Here is a 23786-nt window from a genome sequence, read left to right on the forward strand (position 1 = left end):
CGCCCTGCCGCCTCCCTCTGAAACACCACGCATCTTTCTAAAACTAGTTCTGCCTGTGACTTTCCATTGTACATCTGCACAGGGCTTTTCACTCCAAAGTGCTCTTCAAGCTATATACATATGTAGTCTCACAGGGATGCAGCCAGCAGCCAACCAGAGGAGGAAGAGACGTGCAAAGTATAAGAAAGTTTGGCCACAGCGGCCTGCTCTGTAGTGGCCTGTTCCACGCTCACCACCCTGCAGCTCCAGCACGCACAGCTCAAAGATCATTGCTGCTTTGAGAGGTCCTAGTATGTCCCAAGCCTTGTGAGGCCAAGGAGAGGAGAGCAGCGGGATTCTCTCAGGCTGTGAACTCACTGCAAGGAGCTGTTGTGCTAAGGTCGGTTAAGTGGGAGCTCCTGACATTTCTGCATTGCCAGAATGCTCCTCTCCGTCCTTCCTTCCTTTTCAATCAAGCTCAAGTAGTAGGATATTGTCCAACAGGTTCAAAAGCTTTTTCTCAGGAACTAGCACTGCGAACAATATGCTCATGTTTGGCCGACATTCCTTGTCAGCCTGGCTCAGCTGAGGCAGCCTGTCCAGAGGATCCAAGCACCTGCCCTCCTTCCTGCTCACAACGGGAGCTGCAGGAGAGCTGCCACTGTCAGTCCCGTGGATGGGGATGCTGGCTCCCTGAGAGGATCAATGGCGTTCTGTTCCCCAGGAAGGTAATTAAGGCGCTGAGTGGCAGGCAGAAGCAGTAGCACTGAAACATTAGAGGAGTATCAGGGATCCAAAGACACAGTAGCTCCAGTGATGTGTCAGAAGGCTTGCCAAAGAAAACGTGGCAAGGGCTGGGAGTGGCGGGGAGGAATTGTATTTAATCCCAGAGTTGCAGGCGGTTTGAGACTGTCTATACAGTAGCCCCCTTCAAAAACCAAGGGGAGCATGGAAAATCTCTGAGCTGCTCTGCATAGAGATCACATTTAACTCTAGCGATAAAAGTTACAAGGCTCATTCAGGGGAAAAGATGCATTTGCAGTCCCACAGCAGTGCAGCAAGCCAGTTCTTAAGTGTGCCCAGGGCATAGACTCTTCTTTTTTCCAAAGCTGTTATGCCCTTACATCCCAGTCCTCAGGCTCCTCTCTCTGATTTTATGCCTACGTGCCAGCCCAGCCCTTCCATGTGAATAAAATAGCTGGATTACAGGTTTGCAATGAGCCTTGGTTTCTGCATCAGGGTCTCCCTTCCTCAGTCTCCCTCACTATCCAAAACAGAGGTCAAAGGGCTCCTTCATATGACCTTTTTTTATCAAAGAGCTACAGCAGCCCACACTGGGGAATTGGGGGCACAGGAAATCTAGTAACATAAAGGGTTTTCTTCACTGAACTATATCAGCCGGCTTGGGCTGACTGAGGGTTAACCAGCTTGTCCACTTCTACAGTACATACCTATCTACAGCATCTAACCTTAGCAGTTCGACCTTGCCCTCTGGAACTAGACAGGCTGCCCCCCGTCCCTTCACGTGATACCTTCTTCCAAAACACTGCCTGTGTCCTCTAGCAAGCTGGTGTAACAGCAGACTCCCAGCCAGAACAAAAGCCTCCATTATCTCTCTCCCGTAGAAAAGTAGTGCTAAGTGTTTTTCTTACCTTCATGCCAGGTTCACCTGGAAGGCCAGCTTGTCCCATTGAGCCAGGCGGTCCCTGTGGAAAAATAATGTTGCTAAGTGGAGAGCAAGATCAAAGACTTAATCCCTTTAGCAGAGCACTTTGGGGACAGAGGAGCCCTGGTTGCAGTGTAATTACCTCCCTGGAACTGGCTTAGTGTGCACAAAAGTTAAAGAACAAGCCAAGTGCCTCTTTGTGTCCTGTTTCCACAAGGGTGTCTCTCCTTGCCTACTCCCCCCAGCCTGCAACACACTCCTGACCCTGCTTGCCAAGCAATCTCCCTCTAACTCCTTCAAACTCCTGGCGTATTCAAGGGCTGACCTCCAGCCCTGGGAAAGAAAAAGAAGGAAGGGAGGAGCCCAAGCCTAGACTTGAACACTGTATATAAAGATCACCTATAGAAGCGAAGATGATGGGTCACAAAAACATTCATCTGCTTTGTCCCTCCTCTTCTCTCCACTCTTGTCATCTGCCCCTTTGTTTTAACAGACTCAAAGGCCCAGTCTGTGCAGTCTTGTACCAGTATAACAATTCTGCTTAATGTCCATTCCTAGTGTGAATGCAGTTACAGCAGTATGAAGGAGCCTTATATTGGCATAGCTTACTCCGCATCTCTTACAGGGCAGGCTATACCATTATATGCCAGAAAAACTATGTCCATCTGAGTGGAGGTAGATGGAAGGGATTGATCCAGTATAGTTTAAGTGGCATAATGCGTGTGTGGTAACTAGGACTGGACCACTTGGGTCAGGGACGAGGTCTCCAATTTGTCCATCAAATGCTACCTACCTCCTGTCATGGGGAGGAAAGGGATTGAGGAACAGCAAAGCTACACTGGAGGTGGGTGGAGCTGGTGCCCTGGGGCCAAGCCCTTCAGAAAGAGCTTGCCAAACTTCTGATCTGGCATTTGAATTCACCATCTTCCTTGTCTGGCTGTATGAGAGGTTCAAGACCCCAGCATTATGAGCAGGGTTGGAGTCAGATCTATAGCCACCCCGCAGTTAAGCTGTGTTACATGAAAGAAAGGAGCTGGAAGATGGGATAATGCAGGCCCTTCTCAGAACCTATGCACTGAGGACATACGGAAAGCAGCGTCTCCCAGCAAGCCTTGATTAAACACTTGCTGGAAAGTGGGGAGTAGGGAAGTGGTAGCAGCACGTGCCTCTTGTACTAGCTCTGCATTTTCCTTCCAGGATGTGTTTAATGTTGCTATGAGGAGGGTAAAGCTCACGCAACACCTCCTGCACCCCAGCGATGAGGGGGAGCGGTGTCTTTAATCTTTGCACATTTTACACTACTTCCTGCCAGCTCAGGGAGCAGGAATCAGTAAGACAAGCCCCAAGGTGGCACAGCAAAAAATGGCTTTACAGAGTTGTTTAGTTATTTGTTTATGGCATTTTCTCTCCAGACCACAATCTCCCTCTTCACTGAAGCTCGGAAACAAGAGCTCATAATCACAGGAGCTCTCAGCAGCCAGGGGAATGAAGCCAGTTTCCAGCTTTATGAATTGGAGGTGGGGGGTGTGTGTGTGGGGGCATGGTGGGTGTAGGAAAAATGTGGGAATGTCCTGCAGTGAGAAGAGCCAAGCTCTGGTGAAAGTAAAACCACCCCGTCCTGGTTTTTTCCAATAGTGCAGGTCCAAGAGAGAGGCTGCTGGAGGAGATATACTAATATATGTAGCTCTGTGCTTTCATGGGAGGCAAGGACCTAGAGTGCTCAGTAGCAGCTTTCCAGATCCCCAGTGTGGTTTACCTCACCGCGAGCTTGCTCTGTCCAGTCTAGCAGGCATGAGAATGGAAAAAAAAATCCCATGACTCATAAATTTTGCAGTGGGCTGTATTAAAAGGTACCTTCACTGCTGGTTTCAGCACTGAATGAACATCTTGACTATATTACGGTCTCAGAGCAACTGAGAGGAGCTACATGCAGCTGATCAGGACTGACATGATCAGCTGGGACTGTAGAGGTGGATGGTCTCCAGGTTCCAGGAGAATAAGAGGAAATTCTATGGAGCAAACTTTTGCCATGCCGTACTTTCAAATCTGGCGGCAACATTCAAGATTAGCTCCCCTCCTTTTTCTGCAATATGTCACTTTGGCTTCATGGCCATGGCAACACCAAATAAATGTGGCCTGCAGCATAGGCATTTCCTGAAGTCTCCTTCATCCAGTCATAGGAGTTAGATTGAGACTGGGTTTAAAGATCAGAACATGCCAAGATTGGGATGAGTAAAATGGTAACCAGTCAGAGATGGGAGTAAACCTCACTAATCGCAAGTAAACCTGTTACTTGCAAGTGCAAGTACCAAATTTATTTGTGATTACTTACTGCACAGTAGTGCTCGTGCAGATGCCTGACCAGGAGTAAATCAGCTCTCAGTCAGCCAGTGGCAGGAGATTGCTCTCTGCCCCACAAGAGCTGCCTGCTGCCGGGCCAGGCTCCACCACCGGAGCCTGGCCGAGTACTATGTCCCCCTGCCCCAGCAGGAGGGAGCTCCAAGCCTCCTGCTCCAAGAATTGCAATCTTTATATCTCCCTCTGCTTTGCCATCATGATTGGGGCGTGGGGGGCTGGCAGATCCTTATCCCCCAGCACCAGTTCTGTGACCAGTTCTGCGGCTCCGCAGTCACGGGGCTCAAGCTGAGAGATCCATATCTCCCAGTATGAGCTCTGTGATCGCGGGGCCAGCACTGAGAGATCCTTATATTTCCCAGCACTGGCTCTGCAGTCGTGGGGCTGGCACTGGGAGCTGCCTGCCGGTGGGGGCTGGGAACCTGTTCCCTACCCAGCTCTGTGATTGTGGAGCTGGGTGGGGAACAGGCTAGGGAGTCTGTCCCCTGTTTAACTCCACAATCATGGAGTTGAGCAGGGAACAAGCTTTCCAGCCTGTTCCCACCCAACTCTGTGATCACGAAGTGGAGTGGGGAACAGGCTTCCCAACACCTGTCCTGTGACTGTGGAGCGGGGGCTGGGAACTGTCCCAGTCTGTGCCCCAATCAGGTGATTGAGGCACAGGGCTCGGAAAGAGTTGCAGGGATGGAGTAGATCTGCTGGTGGGGCAGTTAACAGCGAGCTAGCTACTAGTTGCCCTACTGGCAGATCAGAGCAGGGGCTGGGACTTCTCACTCTTCTGTAGCTCTTTCCAAGTCCCCTGCCCCTGATCTGGGAGCCAGGCCTAGGAGCTCCCTGCTGCTGGGGCAGGGGGACATTGTCCTTGCCCTGGCAGCAGGCAGCCCCCCAGGGGCAGGGTGCAATGTCCCAGTCCCAGTTAGGAGACAGCCATCTCCTGGCCTGGTGCTCCCTGCCGGCCCCTGGGCTAGCACCCAGGGGGAACCTAGAGCTCCCCCTGGTGGCAGCAGGGGCCCACTGTAGGGCCCTAGGAAGTGGGAGCAGTTTGCTGCCCATTAGCAGCAAATCTGCTCCTGCTTCCCTGCACCTGTGAATGCCTGCCTGGGAGTGTTTACTCGTGAGTAGTTTACTTGCCAGTAAACTGCTCCTGGATCTAATGCATGTGTCAAAACACCCATTGGGCAATACCATGTTTGGTCCTGCTTGTAAAGAGGTCTTTAAAATGTTGCTTCTCTTATGTAGACTGGACTGCCCGTCTAGCAATAGGGGCTATCCAGTCTCCTGCCTCCTAGGTGTCTGTGGGAGACCAGCCCAAAATGCATTGCACCACAGGATCAATGCTTAGCTACTGGTTTCAAGGGATGAAGCCATATGAGGTACATTGCCAGACTTTCCCAGAATGCTCTTGGATCTGTAGGGTGGCAGAAACATGACACATACCTGCTGCAGATAAATGCGTGTGTGTGTGGACATATTCAACTATGTTACCTATAGCTAGGGCAGAACCTAGTTAATCCCAACATGGCTCTGTCTGTACTGTGGATGAGACCTGGATTTGTGCTGTTCTTCTTGCCCTCTTCACACCGACTTTAGAACTAGTTTCAAACTTATAAAACACACAGAAATCTCCTCTTTCTCCCCCTGACCTCAAGAGCTTCTATTGGGATGCAAGGCTAGAAATGTGACTGGGCAGCTACTACTCCTTCTTGATTCTACCCTGCTGGGTGGGTGAGGGAGGAATGCAGCAGCAGACAGATGTTCTGCACAAATTGGCGAAGATCACACTCTACCTTATGTCCGATTTCTCCCAAGGGTCCAGGTCGCCCCTGTGGTCCCTGCGGCCCCTGCAAGACAGACACAAAGCTCCCTTCATGCAGCCATTTTAACTTCTGAAGAGCTGCCCCCTAAGTATACTAATGGAAAGTATAGTTAGCGTTTTTCTTGGGCTGCTCTCCCTGCAGCCCAAGGAAACCGCAAAGGTGTTCAGGAGAAGGCCACAGAGGTAAAAGAACCAGGAATGGGCAGCAAAGTACTTGAGCAGCAGCAAAGGAAGAGTCAAAAGAACATTTAGGGTCAGAGGAGGTCAGGTGACTGGAGCTGGTAATGTTAGTGTCCCTCCTCTAATCCACTCTCACACATCCCTACTGTATTTCCATTCCTACAGCAACAGGATCCCTCCTTCAGCTATGACAGAGCCTTGCTTTGTCACTCCAAGACTGCAGCCCTGTGTAGTCTATCAGGTTCTGAGCTGACCCCTGGATGGATGGGTTCTGGATGGAGTCAGGCCCTCTTCCTCCATTTTTCTGATAACATCCAAGGTATCCAATTCACCATTCTCAACAACATGGCCTGATCCAGTCCATCCTCCCAAATGCAGAACTCTCTGGGTTTGTCTTCTAACAAGCTGACGAGTGTCTGGCCAGGTTTTTCCTGAGGAGTCTACTGGACTAAGACTATCATCTTTGCCAATCCTCACTGCATGCATTTGGTTTATTATTTAACACTCAGGATTTCCAAGACCAGGACCTTATTGTCTGAGGTGCTATGCAGACACATAGGAAGAAACCATTCCTGCCCTGAAGAGTTTACAGATAAGACAGAAGGACAGAAACTGGGATGGGAAGGCAGGAGTACTATCCCATGTTACTATCCCATTTTACAAACGGAGAGCCGAAGTATTAGGATTCTAGGATGGGATTCTCTTCCCCTGTTAGTCTGATTCTGTCTCACTCTGTTCAAGTCCCAGAAAATCCAGTAACACATCTACCACAGTAATGCACCATCATTTTACCCACAGGACTGAGTCACTATAAAGCATCAAGAAGGAGGAGAACCTACCCACTTTTGACATTAGCTTTTTGCAGGGACTCCAGCAGGTGGAACAGCAGTGGACTGAGGTACGTAAGTTCACGCGTGCGTCTAGCAAGTGGACGACAACGTGGCCCGAAGTGACTTGCTCAGTTTCACAACTCGGGGAGTCTGCAGCAAATTTGGAAACTGAACCCAGATCCCCTGAGTCCCAGTCCAGGGCCTTCACTACAAAACCATCTGTTGTTGCCAGTCTCCTCCGTCTGCTCAGGTCTGCTTTTTCAGCCATTCCTCACGCAGGCTCTCGATCTTACCTTCAGTGCCCTGGCAGAGTCAGAACCAGTCTCTTTTCTCATTTTCCATGTATAATCTCACCTGATCCCTTTAATTCTTCCAGAATCCAGCCTTATCCCTCCTTCCTGCTTCCCTGCTGGGTCCAGCCCATTCTGTACTCCGCACTCTCCCTGCCTAATTAAGTGCCTTCTTCAGCTTTTTAAGGTCTGCTTTCATTCTTCCTCCCACCTTCCTGGTCCCTGCCGGAAGTCCATCTAAGCTGGATTCACCAGGAGGGGAGGGGGGAAGACTGGGGACAAAGATCTGGCAGAGGAGGAAATGAGAGGAGGGAGAAAGAGCCAGACAAATGAAGGGAGAATGAGAAGAAACTTGCCGGGTCACCAGGAGCCCCTTTAGGTCCTTGGGGTCCAGAAGGGCCTTGGATACCCTAGAATAAGGAAAGACACCATGATCAGCTCCTAACTGTTTACGCCTCCCAGCATGTCACATTCACCTCATAAACATTTAATAAGAGAAACACAGAGGTTTCCCTTCAGCCCATCACTGAGACACTGTTCAGGCTTTTCCTTCTGGGGCAGGAACCAAACCGAAGGACTCCAGTTAAAAATTAGTTTATAAAATGAAATCAAAGGTGTTTGGCACTTACAGGAAAGCCACGTGGTCCTGTCTCCCCAGTCTCTCCCATCGCCCCCTGTAAACACACAGTGACTGGAATTAGAGGCTGAGACCTCGCGGGAACGCTTTGGGGCAGCTTGGCCAGGACAGTCGATCAAAACTGCAGTTCACAGCAGTAGGGACTGTGCCTGCAAGTGTGCGCACTTGTGTGGCACTTGGGAGCCTGCCAATTTGCCACCTGGCACCAGCTCTCCCATGGACATACCTGCTGCCCATCTGGCCCCAGCTTGCCTTGCTCTCCCGGGTGGCCCTAAAAACGACAAAGGCATCAACATCAGCACAGGCCGGCTGTTTAATGACTAGCCGCCCCTTATGTCCAAGCCTTTCTGTCCTCTGAATCACCAGCAGAAAGCCTCAGGCTCAGTCGTTTGCCCCCTGCCAGCATGTTAAAGGGCAGCCGAGTGGCATGTGCCCTGTCTGTCCTCTGCCAGTAGGGAACATCCCTGCCTCATGTGGCATTTGGAGTGCGTGGGGGCCGCACAATTCAATGTTTGGTGTTTAGCCACTGCTCTTCAGGAAGAAGCTAAAACCCCCAAAGGACGGAAGAAACTCCCTGCCTCTGGTGGGAAGGCAAAAATTGTAGCATATTTAAAACTGCGTTTTGTTCTTCCTTGGCGATCAGCGGCAAATGGCCTAGCCAGCAGAGTCCCTCTGCCAATCTGGGCTGGGGTGGGGGCAAGCGGCGAAATGATAAAAATTAAAGGAGCTACTGAGAGGAGGCACATCCTATGTGATTTCTGGAGATCCCTACTTATAGGGAGTTCCTCCATCCACAGAAAAACTAGGCCATTCCTCAAAGGGAGTTTCCTTGCCAGCATCCATCTGGGGACAGGCCTCCTTAAGAAGCTGCTCAGCACGCTCAGTTTGCATAAAAAAATTCTGCCCAATGCCCTACTCTACAGCAAAGGTAGAGTGTGGGGAGGATAACAGTCCCGTTTGCCTTTGATTTACACTCTGTGGGTGAATCCTTAAGTGAACAGGCATGGCAAGGCTTAGTCATCATGCAGCTTTTGTACCACGCTAACTTTGGGTGATTACTAATATAGTTAAACTGGTCAAATGGCAGATGTAGACTCAGTTTAAGGATGCATTATGCTGCTGTAGCTTGTCCCCTTTCCTATATGGAACTCCATCATACGGAGATAAGCATCCTTATACTGGTAGGAGTGTGCCTCCACTGGGAAGGCGGGCTGGGGCTTGTGCTGTTTTGACTGTCCCAGTACAGTTGCAGCAGCACAGCTTGTGTGTGTGCAGACAAGCCCCGGGTTACCTTATGGATGCCTCTCACTTGAACAGCTAGGACTTTATCAGGCTCATCTCTGAGCTTTCATTTCTGCTCAATGGCGTATGCCTGGCCATAAGCTTACCCAACATTTCTTTCTTGGGTCCTCCTGGCTTCTCTTGCAGATGGAAAAGGTTTTGGGAGACCTGGCAATTAGCATTGCTACTGTCAGGGCACTGAACTGGTGTGAGCAGATCCTGATGCTGTGAGACAGTGGAGTGGCTGCACGTTCGGGGACAGCCAGGTACTTTAACTCTAGCAAGCCTTGATGGTGGCAAGTGTCAGATCCTGGAAGCTGAATTTAAGGAGGTTGCCATTGTGGAAGGCAACATGCATTGCTACACAGAGGACCAGTGGCTGGGCTAAATGCTGCTGGCATGCACTGCATGCTTGGTGTGAATGGAATTAATGCTATTCAACTTCATTGCAGCCTTCTAGATCCTGATGGCATCAGGAAAGGCTGAGAGCAGCAAGAGGGTGGCGATGGGAGACATCTCAATTCTTTCTTGGGCCAGGAGGGGAGCTATTAAGCACACTCACAAGTGGTTTTATCTTACCTTGACACCTTGTGAACCTGGCTCCCCTGCTGGCCCATCAGGGCCTCTGGCACCCTAGAAAATAAAAACATAAAAAATACTGGTAAAAAAGGAAAGGAAAGAAAAGAAAAGAGAGAGGGGGAGGAGAGAGCAGAGATCCATACCATGACTGATCAGCAGGTGTCTCTCTTGTGCAGCTAACAGAGTTGGCCACAGGGAAGGATCCCAGCTTCCCCCATGCAGCCTGCCCTCCTACCCACTTCGACACACTTGGGGCCAGGAGGAGGCTGGCTCCGAGAAACAGACACCCTTTCTTCGCTCCCACCCCTTTGTCCGATTCTTTGCCTTCATCCTTCCTGCTTTTTGCCTACAAAGATGTACAACAGGAGAAGGGTGATGGGAGTCCTGCTTGGTGGGTGATGCTTTTTAGTCACCTTAATTCTCTTCTCTTAACCCTCAGGGTGCTAGCTCTTTACACCCAGATGAATGTGCATGTATAGCATAGCTGTGGTGTTCAATGGGTTTAAAAGGCTGGGTTTATTGGTCTGTTTGTAACATTCACCTTGGAGTCAAGGCTGCTCTCTTGCTGCAGTGCTCCTCATTGCAAGACTCATCCTACTGCAGGTAGGGTGTGTAGCTCACCTGAATCCCAGCTTCCAATGTGCTGGAAGCCCTATCAGAGCATCATGCAACAGCTGATTCTCAAGAGATCAGAGGACCCTCTGGGTCTCTGGTTGGTTTTTGGTAGTTTGCCTCTCCCCACGTAACAGGGCAGAACACTTGTTTCTGTCTTGCCAACCTTCATCCCAAAATGCAAGCTGGAAGAGGAAAACAGGTCCTCTATATCTCCCTAGTCCTACAGTTTTAACCCTTTGGGTGCTGTATGCTTTAAGTCACATCCAGGGCCACATCCCTGTTACTATACATGAGCCCAAAGAGATACGCAAGACCTACTATAAGCTGTACCTCCATAACTCGGATGCTGGGTCCACAGGCCTCCCTTAGAATTGGATGTCCTTAAAGTTCAGTGGAGTAATTTTTCATTAGGTATAGATAACTACAATTTAGACAGCTGACTGTAGCTACCTGCTGCTTAAGGGCCCATACATTGCTACGAATAGGACCAGGTATTTATCTAATTACAGAATGGGTAGGAATACGTATGGGCTGGCCCAGTTCTGATATGAGTGCTGCTTGTGTGTACAAAACTTCTCCGAACCATGAGTATGGGCGAACCTTATTAATGTGTGAGAACATACCAGGTGTGCATGGTAGTATCTTGCTAAGCGTATCTGTAAGAGTTAAAAAATCTTGGGAATATGAATCTGGTTAGCCAAAACCTGCTGGATCACTCCATTCATATATCATGGAAGTCATGCTCATCACTTAAGATATGTCCTTCTTTTTTATGGATGTGGTAATAGGATAGGACAGCATCTCTCTTAAACAGTGGAGAATTAAAAGAGTAGCCTTAAAATGATCTCAGTGGAACTCCTTTCTTTCTTTCTTTCTTTCTTTTACACATACACACCCTCCTTTGTACCATCCTACTCCAAGTCTAAATTCTGTGATGGTGATAGACAGTAAGAGGATGGGGGAGGGAGGCAGAAGAAATAAAAGAGAAAAAAAAGATAGCTCAAAAGATGGTACTAATGTATGTCTTACTCACAATAGGACCCTGATCTTAGTTGGAGTTTCTAGGTGCTACTGCATTACAAATAATAAATAATAATACAAAGCAGTGGTAGAAATGTTATGGTAAAAGGAATTCAGAGATTGGGCCAATGCGGAAATAGGGAAAAATAAGAGCCAATTTGCTTAATTGAGATGCAAACTGAGAGCCAAATATAATAACGGAGTTGGAAGCCTATATATTAGCAAAGCAACTACAGTGTGACAGCCCAAGAGAGAGATCCATAAAGGGAGGTAGTGTAATAGCAAAAGACGTAGGGGAAACACAGCCAGTTTATTACAGCAGACAAACACTATCAATATAAAATAATACAGAAAATTCTGCTGTTTTTGGCAAACACAAGGCTGTATAGAGACAGGATAACCTCAAACCTGTACAGCATGCCAATAAGGACATGGACCTAAATAATGGTCTCTGAAAGAGCTGGACAACAGGAACAGTGCAGCCATGGTGGGTATGTATGGCTGGACACGTGACACACCATTTTAGGATTCTCTTAACCAGGTCCTCAGCTAATACCATTTCTACCTGAGCCACATACACAGGTGTGTGCTCTCAGCACAGTGGGCGCGTCTACATGTGCGCGTTTACTGCATAGTAACCGAAATTACTGTGCAGTACAGACTCGCATCTACACATGCACACCTGTACTGCGCATGATAACTTATGCTGACTTGAGTGTAAATTTGACCACCTTTAGTCCCAAGTCAGTCCACACACAGCATTAATACGCTTTAATACCAGCATGCGTAAATGCCAACCTATTTCCACTTACTGCGCAATAAATTTAAGCCGGTGTAAATGCATATGTAGACACGCCTAGTGTCAGTGTCCCCTTTCAGGGTATAGTGAGGAACACGAAGTTTATTTGTTAATGTTGACCAAAGCCTGAAGAACAGTGCTATAAAACAGCAAGTCATATAAAATCAAGGTTATACACAGAATAAAACCAAAGCAATTACCCTCAGGAGGTCGGGGTGGCTAGAAGACAAGAACAAAGCAATGGGGCCATGCCTGGGGTTATTTTTTGGTGTTAGATAACTGGAAAATTAAGTTTACATGATCCAAAGCTCACTGAAGTGCTCCCAGTGCCTTCAGTAGGTGCTGGATCAGACTGGCCTTAGGATGCCAAGCACAGAGAACATATATCAGTACAAGTGTCCTCAGCTTCCCTCCAGCTTACATCTGCATGAGCAAAAATAGTGCTCAGGTGCCGTCTTTCTTTTACTGAGGAAGAGTCAGTGGAAGTATTCAGGAGCACAACATGGAAACATGGTCAGGGAATGCCAGAGAGGAATATGGTGACAGATCTGTGAGCTGGTGTAACGGAGCTATAGTGAACAAGACAGGGTAGTCCATATACTACAACAGCTGTGGACCAGGCTAGGTGGCACTGGCTGCATCAGTGTGTACAGGTGTGCATACCTCTGTGTGCACATGTGGATTCTACGAACACCTGGATGTATTTACTTCCACAAGGCTCTGAGAAATAAAAAGTAGGTGATAAGAGTACATGCGAGTATGGAACAGGCTTGGGGTGTGTGCTTCACACAGATATGGTGCAGCATACAAAGTGAATCTTGTCAGGTATCAAGAACAGGTCAGGACCCAGCCAAATACCATTTCAATTACCAGGGGCTTTTTGCACTATGAAAAACTCCTGTGACTCTTTATGGGCTAGGGCAGCCACTCAGCTACAGGGAGGCACATGCACACAAGCTGATCACGATGCCTGGCTGGTGCCATCATCATCTGATCCTAGAACATAAGGCTGTAATGAAGACACTAGTCTCATAAATAGCTCAGGATCAGTGGGATCATAGAATCATAGAAAATTAGGGTTGGAAGGACCTCAGGAGGTCATCTGGTCCAACCCCCTGCTCAAAGCAGGACCAGCCCCAACTAGATTATCTCAGCTTGGTCTTAAAAACCAACAAGGATGGAGATTCCACAACCTCCTTGGGTAATCTGTTTCAGTGTTTTACTACTCTCCTAGTGATAAAGGAGAGTGATGAAGTTTTTCCCAATATCTAACCTAAACTTCCCTTGCTGCAATTTGAGACCGTTGCTCCTTGTTCTGTCATCTGCCACCGCCAAGAACAGTCCAGCTCCATCCTCTTTGAACCCCCCTTCAGGGAGTTGAAGGCTGCTATTCAATCCTCTCTGTCTTCTCTTCTCCAGACTAAATAAGCCCCGTTCCCTCAGTCTTTCCTCAGAAGTCATGTGCCCCAGCTCCCTCACCATTTTCACTGCACCCCCCCGGACTCTCTCCAATTTGCCCACATCCCTTCTGTAGTGGGGGGCCCAAAACTGGACATAATACTCTAAATGTGACCTCGCTGGTGCTGAACAGAGGGGAATAATCACCTCCCCCAACTTGCTGGCAACACTCCTACTAATGCAGCACAGGATGCCATTAGCTTTCTTGGCAACAAGGACAGGTTGCTGGCTCATATTCAGCGTATTGTCCACTGTAACCCCCAAGATCCCTTTCTGCAGAGCTGCTGCTTAGTAAGTTGGTCCCCAGCCTGTACGGGTGCAAGGGGTGTTCCAGGGCACGGCGACCACCTGCAGGCAGTGGCAGCAGCGGCAGTGGCGGGGGCATGGCGGTGGCGAGCGGGGAGCTCCTGCAGGCGGCCACAGCGATGTTGGTGGTGGGAGTGATGAGCGCTGCAGACACCGCCAGCAGCATCGGCAGTGAGGGGGGTGAGCGGCGACTTCCCGCAGGTGCTGCCAGCAGCGTCAGTGATGTTTTTTGCAGGGGGGCACTGCCAAGCTCAGGGGGTGCACGTGCACCCCCACGTGCATCACCAATGGCCCTAACTGCACTTGACCTTATTGAAGGTGCTGCAGTACAGACCACTGCCCTCCTAGAAGGAACCCCGCAGAGGGGAAGCCTACACGCTGAGGTCTAGGAAATCATGGTGAAGCTTTCTTAGGTGCAACAGCAAACCTTCCGCTTTACTCGGAGCCTCCTTTGCTGTTTGCATCGCTGTGGGCTGCAGAACAGTGCAGTGCTTGTGCTTCACTTGGGGAAACACGTAACAAAGAGAGACAAGCAGTCCAGCAGTTTGTGCTCTAAGTCAAACTGCCCAGCTCTGTGAATTGAGCTTTTGCCTTCCCTGGGTTGCCGGCAAACAATGAGCCCCTGTTAGGCAGAGAACTCTTTTCCCTAAACTCTGGCACCACGCAGCCATCCGTCACTGCCCCGTCCAAATTTTCAGGAGAAACAAACACAAACAAAGAAAAAATAATATCCTGAGGGAAATTAAGCCCCCCTAGAAGCGTGGAGGCTTAGACCAAGAGATGTGATGCTCTGCTGGATAGAGGGAAGAGGATCCCGTGGTGAGGAGGAGGAACTTTCCTTAGCGGGACTGGATGTGAGGAAGAGCCGTCCCGGATACTCTGACCTCGGGTATGCAGGACTTGCTCTCTCTTGGCTCTGATGGGAGAAGAGGGTCATGGCAAAATTGACTGATTGAAACATGTTTTGTGTGTGTGTGTGTGTGCATGGGGGTGGGGAGATTTTCAATTTAGCACTGCAGTCAGCACCTGGAGTTGCTCCCCAGCAGACAGGAACCCAGCATTCTCCGAGCGGGTCGGACCCAAGGCCCATCACGTTTAGCATCTGATCCCCCACAGCAGCCAGGATCAGCTGCTTTAGCAGAAGCAAGAACTCGGTGCTGCCTGCCCCCATGCTACGCTTCATCCTGGTCTCTAATACTTGGAAATCATGTTGATAGCCTTTCCAATTTCACTGTTATTACCTAGGGCTATCAAGATAAGCATCCCGCCTCCCTTTGCATCTTGCTAAATTCCTGGTTCGCTGCCCAAGGGATCACGGAGGCCACTCCAGTTCTGTAAGGCAGGCTCAGGACCAATCTTATTGAGTCTGTACCGGCTCCTCCTTTTCTTTAGACCATTACAACCATTCTCCACAAGTCTCTTTCCCCACTAGCATCTCTGCCAGGCCAGTAAATGGACGGGAAACCTCAACCCTATAGTGTAGTGAGCTGAATTTCAAGTGCAATCTGAAATTCTGCTTTCTTGCTGTGCTACAAAAAGACAAATAATCAGTGTAGACAACGCACACACCAACTACTTCTATGCGGACTGTTTGTCTTGGGCTGAGGCCTAGGTCCTCATCCCTGTTGGGAGTGCTGAAGTGTTATTCTCTTTCCCTGGGAAGTTCAGAGCAGCAGCCTGCTTCATCCACCACATGCCTTATCCTAAGCCCATTCTCCCCAGGCTTTACTGAGCTACAGACAGCCAGACACAGAGACATCGAGCAGGCATCCAAATTAGCCCTGGCCCATGCCGCTATTCCATTCGCTTACAAGTCCAGCCTCCTCTGGTCGTAACCCCCCTCCTTGCCTCCTTTTCCAGTCACTCCAAGCTGTATTTGGGGTGAGCAGTCACTGAAATGGATGAAGTCCCCAGCGAGCTCCAGAGTGAGACCGAGCCCCGTCACGGCACTGCAGCGTGGGCAGCGGAGCCTGAGACCCCCGACAAGGCAGCCTGTCAGTACGAGCTCGGACACGGCAGTGTTTACAATATTGTAGTTTCTTCCAGCGGTGCTCTGTCACCAGGAGCCCAGGATCCATCAGGACAACCCCCATTGCAGTGGTCACCTGGCTAATCCCACTGCAATACGCTCTGTCAGCCTCTGACCTAAAGAAGGTGAAACCAACTCTGGATGCAGAAACAGATGATGAAAGCCAGACTAAACGGCTTTCCCTAATTCACCCTGACAGGAAAAGCTACATTTAGCCAATTAGTTAAATCTTTTGAACTCCTTTCTTCTGACAATGGCAGTTACAGACAAGTGAGGGAAAACGTGGCCAATCTCCAGGAAATGTTAATGCCAGCCAGCTGCAAGGAGCGGGACCTCCAGTGCAATGCATTCTCGCTGCAGACCAGGGGCCTGAGCGCAGCCAGGGGAGCTGTGATTGCTTAATGCCAGCTGTAAACTTGGTCCCTAGTGAGCTAGGAGCCAAGTCAGCTTAGGTCTCAGGTAGAGGTACCCAAGCCAGGTACAATCTAGACATATTTTGAGAATGGTGGATTGGGATAGTCAAGGTTAGAACTACTCTTATGGCAACTTCATCCCTGTTGTCAACATCTCGTGAAGTGGCCTCTGCTGTGACATTAGCTGCACAACCTAAGGTGTCATTTAACACATTATAATTATATTGTAGGAGCTCCCAGACACCATGGCTGATAAGATCACTTGTGCTGGGTGCTAACGAAGGCTTATAACTTACATTGGCCAAGAGAGAAAAGAAAGGGAGGACTGAAAACAGACTATGATCTCCATTTTCCAATATGAAAACGGAGGCACAGAGAATTCTAGGCCTAGATACTGCAAATTACTTAAGAGCATGTGTAATGACTGCTGATTTCATAGACGTCTGTGGCACCTAAGCTGGAATCCACTAAGTGACTTGGTCATACAGGAAGTATAGCACAAGCCGGGTACTGAGTCCAGATCTCCTGATTCCCATTTCAGATCATTAGCCTCAAGGCCAAGCTTCGTTTCTATTTAAACAAGCTCCTGGCCCCTTTGGTTATGCAGGCTCCATGGGTGGAGAGGTGGGGAGGCATGTGGCTCTGACCTGGAACGATACCATCACTTTACAGTTCATGTGCTTGACTCCAGAAGCAAGTGGGGCTTCGCCATTTTAACTGGGGTTCACACTGACACCACAGACCCCAAAATGAAATCCAAAGTGGGGGAATGTGTGTGAGGAAAGCCTGCTAAATAAAACTGCTGAAGTTTATTAGAGTCCTACTTCACAGTCCTACTTAGTTACATTTCTTGTTTAAAACTCAGTATTGTGCCTCATGGGCTATACAGGGGAAGCTCAATGGAGATGTAGCTCCTAAATCATGTAGGCCTATTCACACATCATCTTGTCATGCCATATTTACTTGTTAGTCTGTTAAAAAACCTAGGCTCCTCTGACTCTCACAAGTAAGCTCAGAGTATAGTATCACTGGCAAGTGTGTGGCCTCAGTCAGTATTACCTTCAGAGAGCATCATTAGTGAGCAGCCCTGTCGACCAACTGAGATTAAACAAAGTGACAAAGTTGTTCATAAGATGTGGATGTCACTAGTTCCCAAACTGCAAAAGTTCAGTCTCAAACTTAAGGCCTCAGGTTTATTTCTAGTCTGTATTAATCAAGTAGAGATCTACCATAGTGTTACAAAAGGGATAGAAAAGACCCAGCAAAGGGTTTCAACAAGGAGGACAAAACATATATGTCTTTTTAAAATGGTGATAAGGGTCAGGTAGTGGTGAAGGAGAGACCGTCAAACTTTGATATATCAAAGGGAGAGAGAGACGCACAAAACCTGCAGTGGGTTAGTTCTTGCCTCCTGGTCCACATACTAAATCCCCACCCCTCAATGCTAGCGGTATCTGGTAATGCACACCTTTGGCACCAATGCCTGATGAAAGATTTATCTGGAAGTATTCTGGGGTACTGAATTGTATCTCTGTATCCCGGGGATAAAAAGCTTCAAGAAATCTAGAACTTTAGTTTATATGCCCTGTGGCTCCTGCATGCTCCAGGTAATAAATAGGGAACAAGCTCAGCGTTTGTTCAAAGGAAATGTGGCAACCCAAGTACTGGGAAGATGTGTGGAATGAACAAAAGCTTTCACCACTGCATCTACTGAAGGACACTTATGCGGGCAAGGTGGTATCAGAGACAAGACATTCCTCCTGGAAATCCAAAGCATCTGTTCTCATCCCAAGTGTCCCTGGTTTATTACCAAAGGTTCAGCCAAATGAAAAAGATCTTGGTGCTTTGACTGAAGGCATCAGATGTCACAGTGAATAAAACCATGAGCACAGCAACTGCTGCTGGATCTGCCCCTGACATCTGCAACTAACCTGGGGAGCATCCCTCCCCACACTCACTGTCAAATGCACTAGAGACTGATGCTAGAAACATGAGTCTAAAATGTACTAGTAGTGCTAGAGACTCCTGGCACAAGCAGAGGTCTTCCCCTGGACTGTGGGACCAAAATGTTTCCCAGAGAATGATGCAGACTATATATAATTGAAATACTGCTCATTTGTGATGAGGGTTCAGGTACTTATTGCTTTTGTGGAAAAATACAGATTACCCTCTGTCCACAATCCATGCCCCTACCACCTCAACAGTCTTCATATAACGAGACCATCCTTTTCCAAGGGAGACTGACTGTAATACATATTATATTAGGCCAGAAGGTCCTGTGCAGCCAGGAGGCTTTCATGCCAATCTTTCAGCCAGCTGAAAGGTCACTAGAGAGCAAAACAAGATGCTTTTCCACCTGCAGGTTGCCAGCAGCTTAGCCCTGCCAGCCCAGGAATACAGGAGTGATTTCAGAACCCAAGTTCAATTAATTCCACTTTGCAAGATGCCTGAGTTCAAGAAATCCTTGAAGCCCACAAAGCTTCAAGCTATAATGTGTATCCAAATAGCAGCAAGAGTCAGCCTGTAATCCCGGAGCGTGCATGTTATTCAGATCTTCACTGATTTTACCTGGATATTGTTTGATCATTGGTAGTACAATTGCAATCTAGATATACTCAGCCAGTTCTGGCTCTGGACTGCAGCTCTTTTGAATTTGTTGAGTAAAATCCCTGGACTACGGAGAGACATCCTGGCGGTGAAAACAGGCCCGGATTTGAAGCTAGCCAGAAAGATTTCAGCTGAAGGCTTTCAGATTGTGTTGCAAAGTCATAGCTTCAGTTGATATTAATGCTCCCATACAGGTTCCCAGTTGGTTTCAGGGTTGAATTAAGAAAGGATGATGAAGCCAGGCATGTTCCTGCTGTGAGTAGTTGATTAGCAGGAGCTTGCTCCCCTGTACACTGTGCACATTATGGTCTGTTGATTCATTAGCTGAGTGGGGCTTATTTTCCCTGGCAATGTCCTTGGGGTTCCTGGGATGTGTCGCTGATGGTGTGAAGAGCAATGAAAGGTAAAAAATGTCATAGGTTCCTCTGGTTTTAACATTTGTATTCTGACATTTCCAACATGTCTGGCTGTTTTCATTTATTTTTTTAATCCTAACAGGTGTCATTTTGTAAGTGCCAGACCTCACAGGTCACGATGGCCTCATTTAGGAAGATCATCTTTGGAACAGTGGATTTAGAGAAAGAGAACCTATTGCACAGTGACAAAGTCAGAATAATGTTTTCAAAGGGAAGCACTAAGCAAAAATGTGCTTACTGCTTACAGATTCTGAATACCTGCAGCTTCTAGTTTTCTTAGCTGAGATAGCGGGTGTTTAGCACTTCTGTATATCAAGTACTTTTATTTAGGTGCCTAAAGCAAAGACAATTCAAATCTCCACTATAATGTCTTCAGCACTAGGTCCTCTGCACAGCCACCACTTAGTACTAGCTTTTCTTCCAGTCAAAGAAACTCAACTATGGAAGCAATCTGAATTCCTTAATGGACTAACAAATTGCCACATTTTCTGATCTGAAGTGTTAGGTAGTGAGTAGCGTTTGATAGGAAGAGAAGCCAGCTAGGATCCACTATGGATCTAGGAGTCTTGGTATATCACAGACTCAGTATAAGTCTGCAGTGTGATGATGTAGGGCAAGTGCAATTTTAGGGTGCATCAGTAGAAACATTAGATGCAACACACAGGACCTGATAGGGCCTCTTTACTTGCATTGGTTAGGTCTCATCTAGAGTACTGTGTGCAGTTTAGGGCTCTACATTTTAAAAAGGACACGGAGAAGTTAGAAAGGGTCCAAAGGTGAGCAAGAAAAATGATAAAGGGTTGAAGGCAAGCCATGTGAGGAGAGGTTGAAAAAAATAAGCCCATTCAGCCTGCTGAAAAGGTGCTTAAGAGGGGATGTTATAGCAGTCTTCAAATACCAAAAGGGCTACCATACAGAAGAGGAAGAACACTTTCTCTCTCCTGTTGCAGAGAGCAGGATGCTGACCAATAGTTCGAAGTTGCAGCAAAAGAGTTTTAGACTGGATATTAGGAAAACAGTCTTCACTGGTAGAGCAGCAAGGCAGTTGAAAAGACTGTGGGAAGTTGTGAAATCTCCGCCAAAAGGCATTTAAGAAGAGGTTGGACAGGGATGGTCTAGAAGTCGTTATGCCTATGTTGTCCTATGGGTATTTCCAATGCTTTTGGGCTATGCCACAGGGGCCTGGGAAGGAATCCGCTCCCCTGCTGTGTGCATCAAGGATTTTTTTTTTTACCTTTCTTAGAAGCATTGGGGGTTAGCTACAGCGAAAGCTAGGGATTTTGACTGCGGTGTGCCCATGCTCCTGACTTAAAGCTGGAGGTTCCTGGCTAGAGGGTCTTGTCCTGCTCAGGGTCAGACCGATCATCATATTTGGAGTCAGGAAGGAATTTTACCCCGTGGTCAGACTGGTACAGACTGTGGATGTTTTTGCCTTCCTCTGTAGTGGGGGTCATGGCCCTCTTCCTCAGCTCTCTTGAACATATTTTAACAACCATCGTAGCAGAAGTGCATTGGCTGCTGTAGTTCACCCTATGTTACCTGCGGCAGGTTAGGGTGTTATGCCTTGGGTTCTGCCAGGGTTGACGTCGCAGTTTTACTAAGAGGTCAGACAATGGATTGGTACAGGATGGTTTAGATATGAATGATCTTGCCTCTCGCAGGGGGTTAGGCTAGATGATCTCTGGAGGTCCCTTCCAGCCCTACTTCTCTATGAGTCTATGAACTAAGCAGTTAACTTTAATCATGCAAGATATGGGGCTGTTCAGCCTAGAAAAGAGAAAACTTTGGGGGTGGGGGGGTTTGGTGGCAGCTTACAAATGTATCAGGGGAGAGCATCAGGTGCTAGGTGAACAACTATTCAGCAAAGTGCCCCAGCTGACAACCAGGAGCAACAATCATAAACTCCTAGAAGAAGGTCTCAGACTGGATATAAGGAAAAACTTCTTCACAGTCCGTGTGACCAGACTCTGCAATAGACTCCCAGCCGGGGCAGTGCAGGCACTTACCCTGGAGATCTTCAAAAGGAGACTGGGCTCACACCTTGCTGGACTTATTTGACCCCAGCGGTCTTTCCCGCCCAGAGCAGGGGGGCTGGACCCGGTGATCCTATGAGGTCCCTTCCAGCCCTAAACTTCTGTGAATCTGTATGCTTAATTCTCCTTACCTTAACTTCAAGCACATGCTTAAGTGTATTCTGAATATGGATGGACTTAAACACATGCCTTAAGTTGAGTTGGGCCCTCAGGGCAGAGAGAAGAGGAATATTGCATTTGTAGAGGATTCTACACTATTGATTTGATGGCTAAATAAAAAAACAGGAGGAGGAAATGATACTCTGTCTTTGTAGTAATAAAAGGAGAGTCATGCTTTTTAAAAGGTTTTCTTGTTTAAATTGCTATTTGTATCTTGACAATACAATAGCTTGAACAGCTTAAATACAGACTCTAAAAGACTGCATTGTTCCTTACAATCAAAACCATATTCACTATTTATGTTTTCTTCAAAAGTGAAATTATTATAATGAAGTATCCACAAACACAGATCAGTGGAATCCACAAACATCTGGCAGAGAGTTGCATTAATGTTTCCATTCTGAATTGAATTATGTCTCTTCTGTGGACTATAATAGAGGGGGAGCTCTGCAAAGGGCAGTGTCTGAAATTACAGCGAGGGGATCATTTCCCAAATCCTCAAAAACTCAAAGAAACCAACAGCCTGAGTGGTGAGGATGCTTAGCAAGGAGGGAACACTAGGCAACTGAGAAAGAGGCAAACAGAAAGTTTCCAAGGCAAGAGAACCATTAGACTGAGCAACCCTGTTGCTCATAGGGGTGAGCTCGTAACTGTTAGACTGAGCAACCCTATTGCTTATCACTCAGGTTATCATTCGACAGTGACCTTTGTGATTCAATAGCAAAGCTTTAATTCTCCATTGCTCTCTATTGGATGGTGCAGGTATTCTTTAGAAGGGATATCTGTCACTCTCAAAGTCTGTATTTTTAAGAATCCTATTCCTATTAAATGATAAAGGTCTTTTCCATGAGGCAAGTATGTCAAGCTATACACCACCATATATCACTGGTTTGAAAGACAGGTTCTGCTTAGGATGTGAGTAGTTAGGTGAGCTGCAGAGCACTACCTGCAACTGCTACAGACAAACAAATGACACCTAGCTGATTTAACCTGAGTAATAAGGGCCTATACAGACAGAAATGATAACCCCTTTTCTTTCCTTCACAATGGCTCCTCAGCTCCCTCCGTGTTTTGTTGCTCCTGGTCTAAAATGGCTTTTTGCAGGACTTTGCAGCCAGGCCAATGCCTGACTACCATTTTCAGTCCTTGGGACTTTGATGTGGTTAGAAGCCTGGGCCTTCTCAGACATGAGCAGAATTCTTGAATGCAGGAATGTAAAGGAGAGCACAACTGGGATCAGAGCTGCTAGGTTTGACATCTGGAAAGGAAATGCAGCTCAGCAATGCCAAGCAACATTTCTATAGCATATGGTACTCCATTGCAGAAAGGAATGGACCTGGTAGAAGAAGCTGTTCAGAGTAGTCAGATGGCTGGCTGCTGAACTGCTCCAGGGAGGCTGGCACCTTCTTTGCCTTTCCCTTGCTTCAGTGTGATGGCATCTGACACCCAGCACCCACTGGGATTAACTGCATCTTTAGAAAAGGGCTATTTCACCTCTATGTAAAGTTGCCATTTCCTATCCTCAGTCCTTCTATCAACATACTCATTTAAGAGACTAATGCACTAGTTAGGGCCTACAAATAGGTTCCAGCCCCTCTACACATCACATCCCACAAACAAGTTAGTTCCTTATAGAAACTGAATCTATTCTAGGGTCCAGCTCTCATTCCAACTGGAGGAAAAATTCCCACTGGAAATCAAGAAAAAGAAAGAAATAATTAGCTGCTGTAGTTCTACCCCATTAAAAATGGAGTTTTACCCAGCAGGATAATAAATATCACCTTCATCAGTTCTAAAAATCAGAAAACCTGCAAGCTGCTCAACCAGCCTGACTCCTTGTTGTCCAAGTCAACTAGTTCAGCTAGAGAGTAAGGCCCATAGGGCCATCCCAAGCAAGTCTGAGTCTTGAGGCAAGCAAGAACCAAGTAGCACAGTTGTGCCCAGCCGGCTGCTGGAAGCCCAGGGCACTTTTACCCAGATTAATCGAGTCGGCTGGAGCGTTCTAATCCGAACGCTCTGGTTTGCTGCAGCATCTTGTGTATTCAGTGTCCCATGTTTCAAAATAGTGGTGGGACTGCCTAAACTAAAGTTCATTGAACGAGCTTCAGTTAAAGCACCCCTGCTGCCATTTTACAATGTGGGATGCTGAAGACGTGAAACACTGCGGGCATTTTAATTAAAGCGGCTGCAGTCTAATTAAAGCCCCCGCCCATGGAGCATGTGTATAGGTTCTCCCAGACTTGGCTCGTGCAATGGGGTGCATACTCCAGAACTAGAAGCTGAGAGAGAGAGAAAGGGGAAGGAACTTGGACTCCAAT

At 47.7% G+C, this 23786-nt stretch overlaps 1 protein-coding gene across 2 annotated transcripts in view; it reads right to left on the bottom strand.

The window, feature by feature from the left end:
• Positions 1–23786, bottom strand: part of COL27A1 (collagen type XXVII alpha 1 chain) — a 234622-nt gene that overhangs the window by 59907 nt on the left and 150929 nt on the right. For both annotated transcript variants that reach the window (XM_090021040.1, XM_090021041.1), the window contains exons 30-35: positions 9614–9667; positions 7980–8024; positions 7746–7790; positions 7473–7526; positions 5788–5841; positions 1632–1685 (exon numbers count right to left, since the gene is read on the bottom strand). In XM_090021040.1, coding sequence (XP_089877166.1) covers positions 1632–1685; positions 5788–5841; positions 7473–7526; positions 7746–7790; positions 7980–8024; positions 9614–9667 — 306 coding nt within the window. The remainder of the gene's footprint in view (positions 1–1631; positions 1686–5787; positions 5842–7472; positions 7527–7745; positions 7791–7979; positions 8025–9613; positions 9668–23786) is intronic.

This window comes from Crocodylus siamensis, chromosome 11 (genome assembly GCF_052110815.1).
Source record: "Crocodylus siamensis isolate JL-2025a chromosome 11, ASM5211081v1, whole genome shotgun sequence".
NCBI classification, from domain to species: domain Eukaryota; kingdom Metazoa; phylum Chordata; order Crocodylia; family Crocodylidae; genus Crocodylus; species Crocodylus siamensis.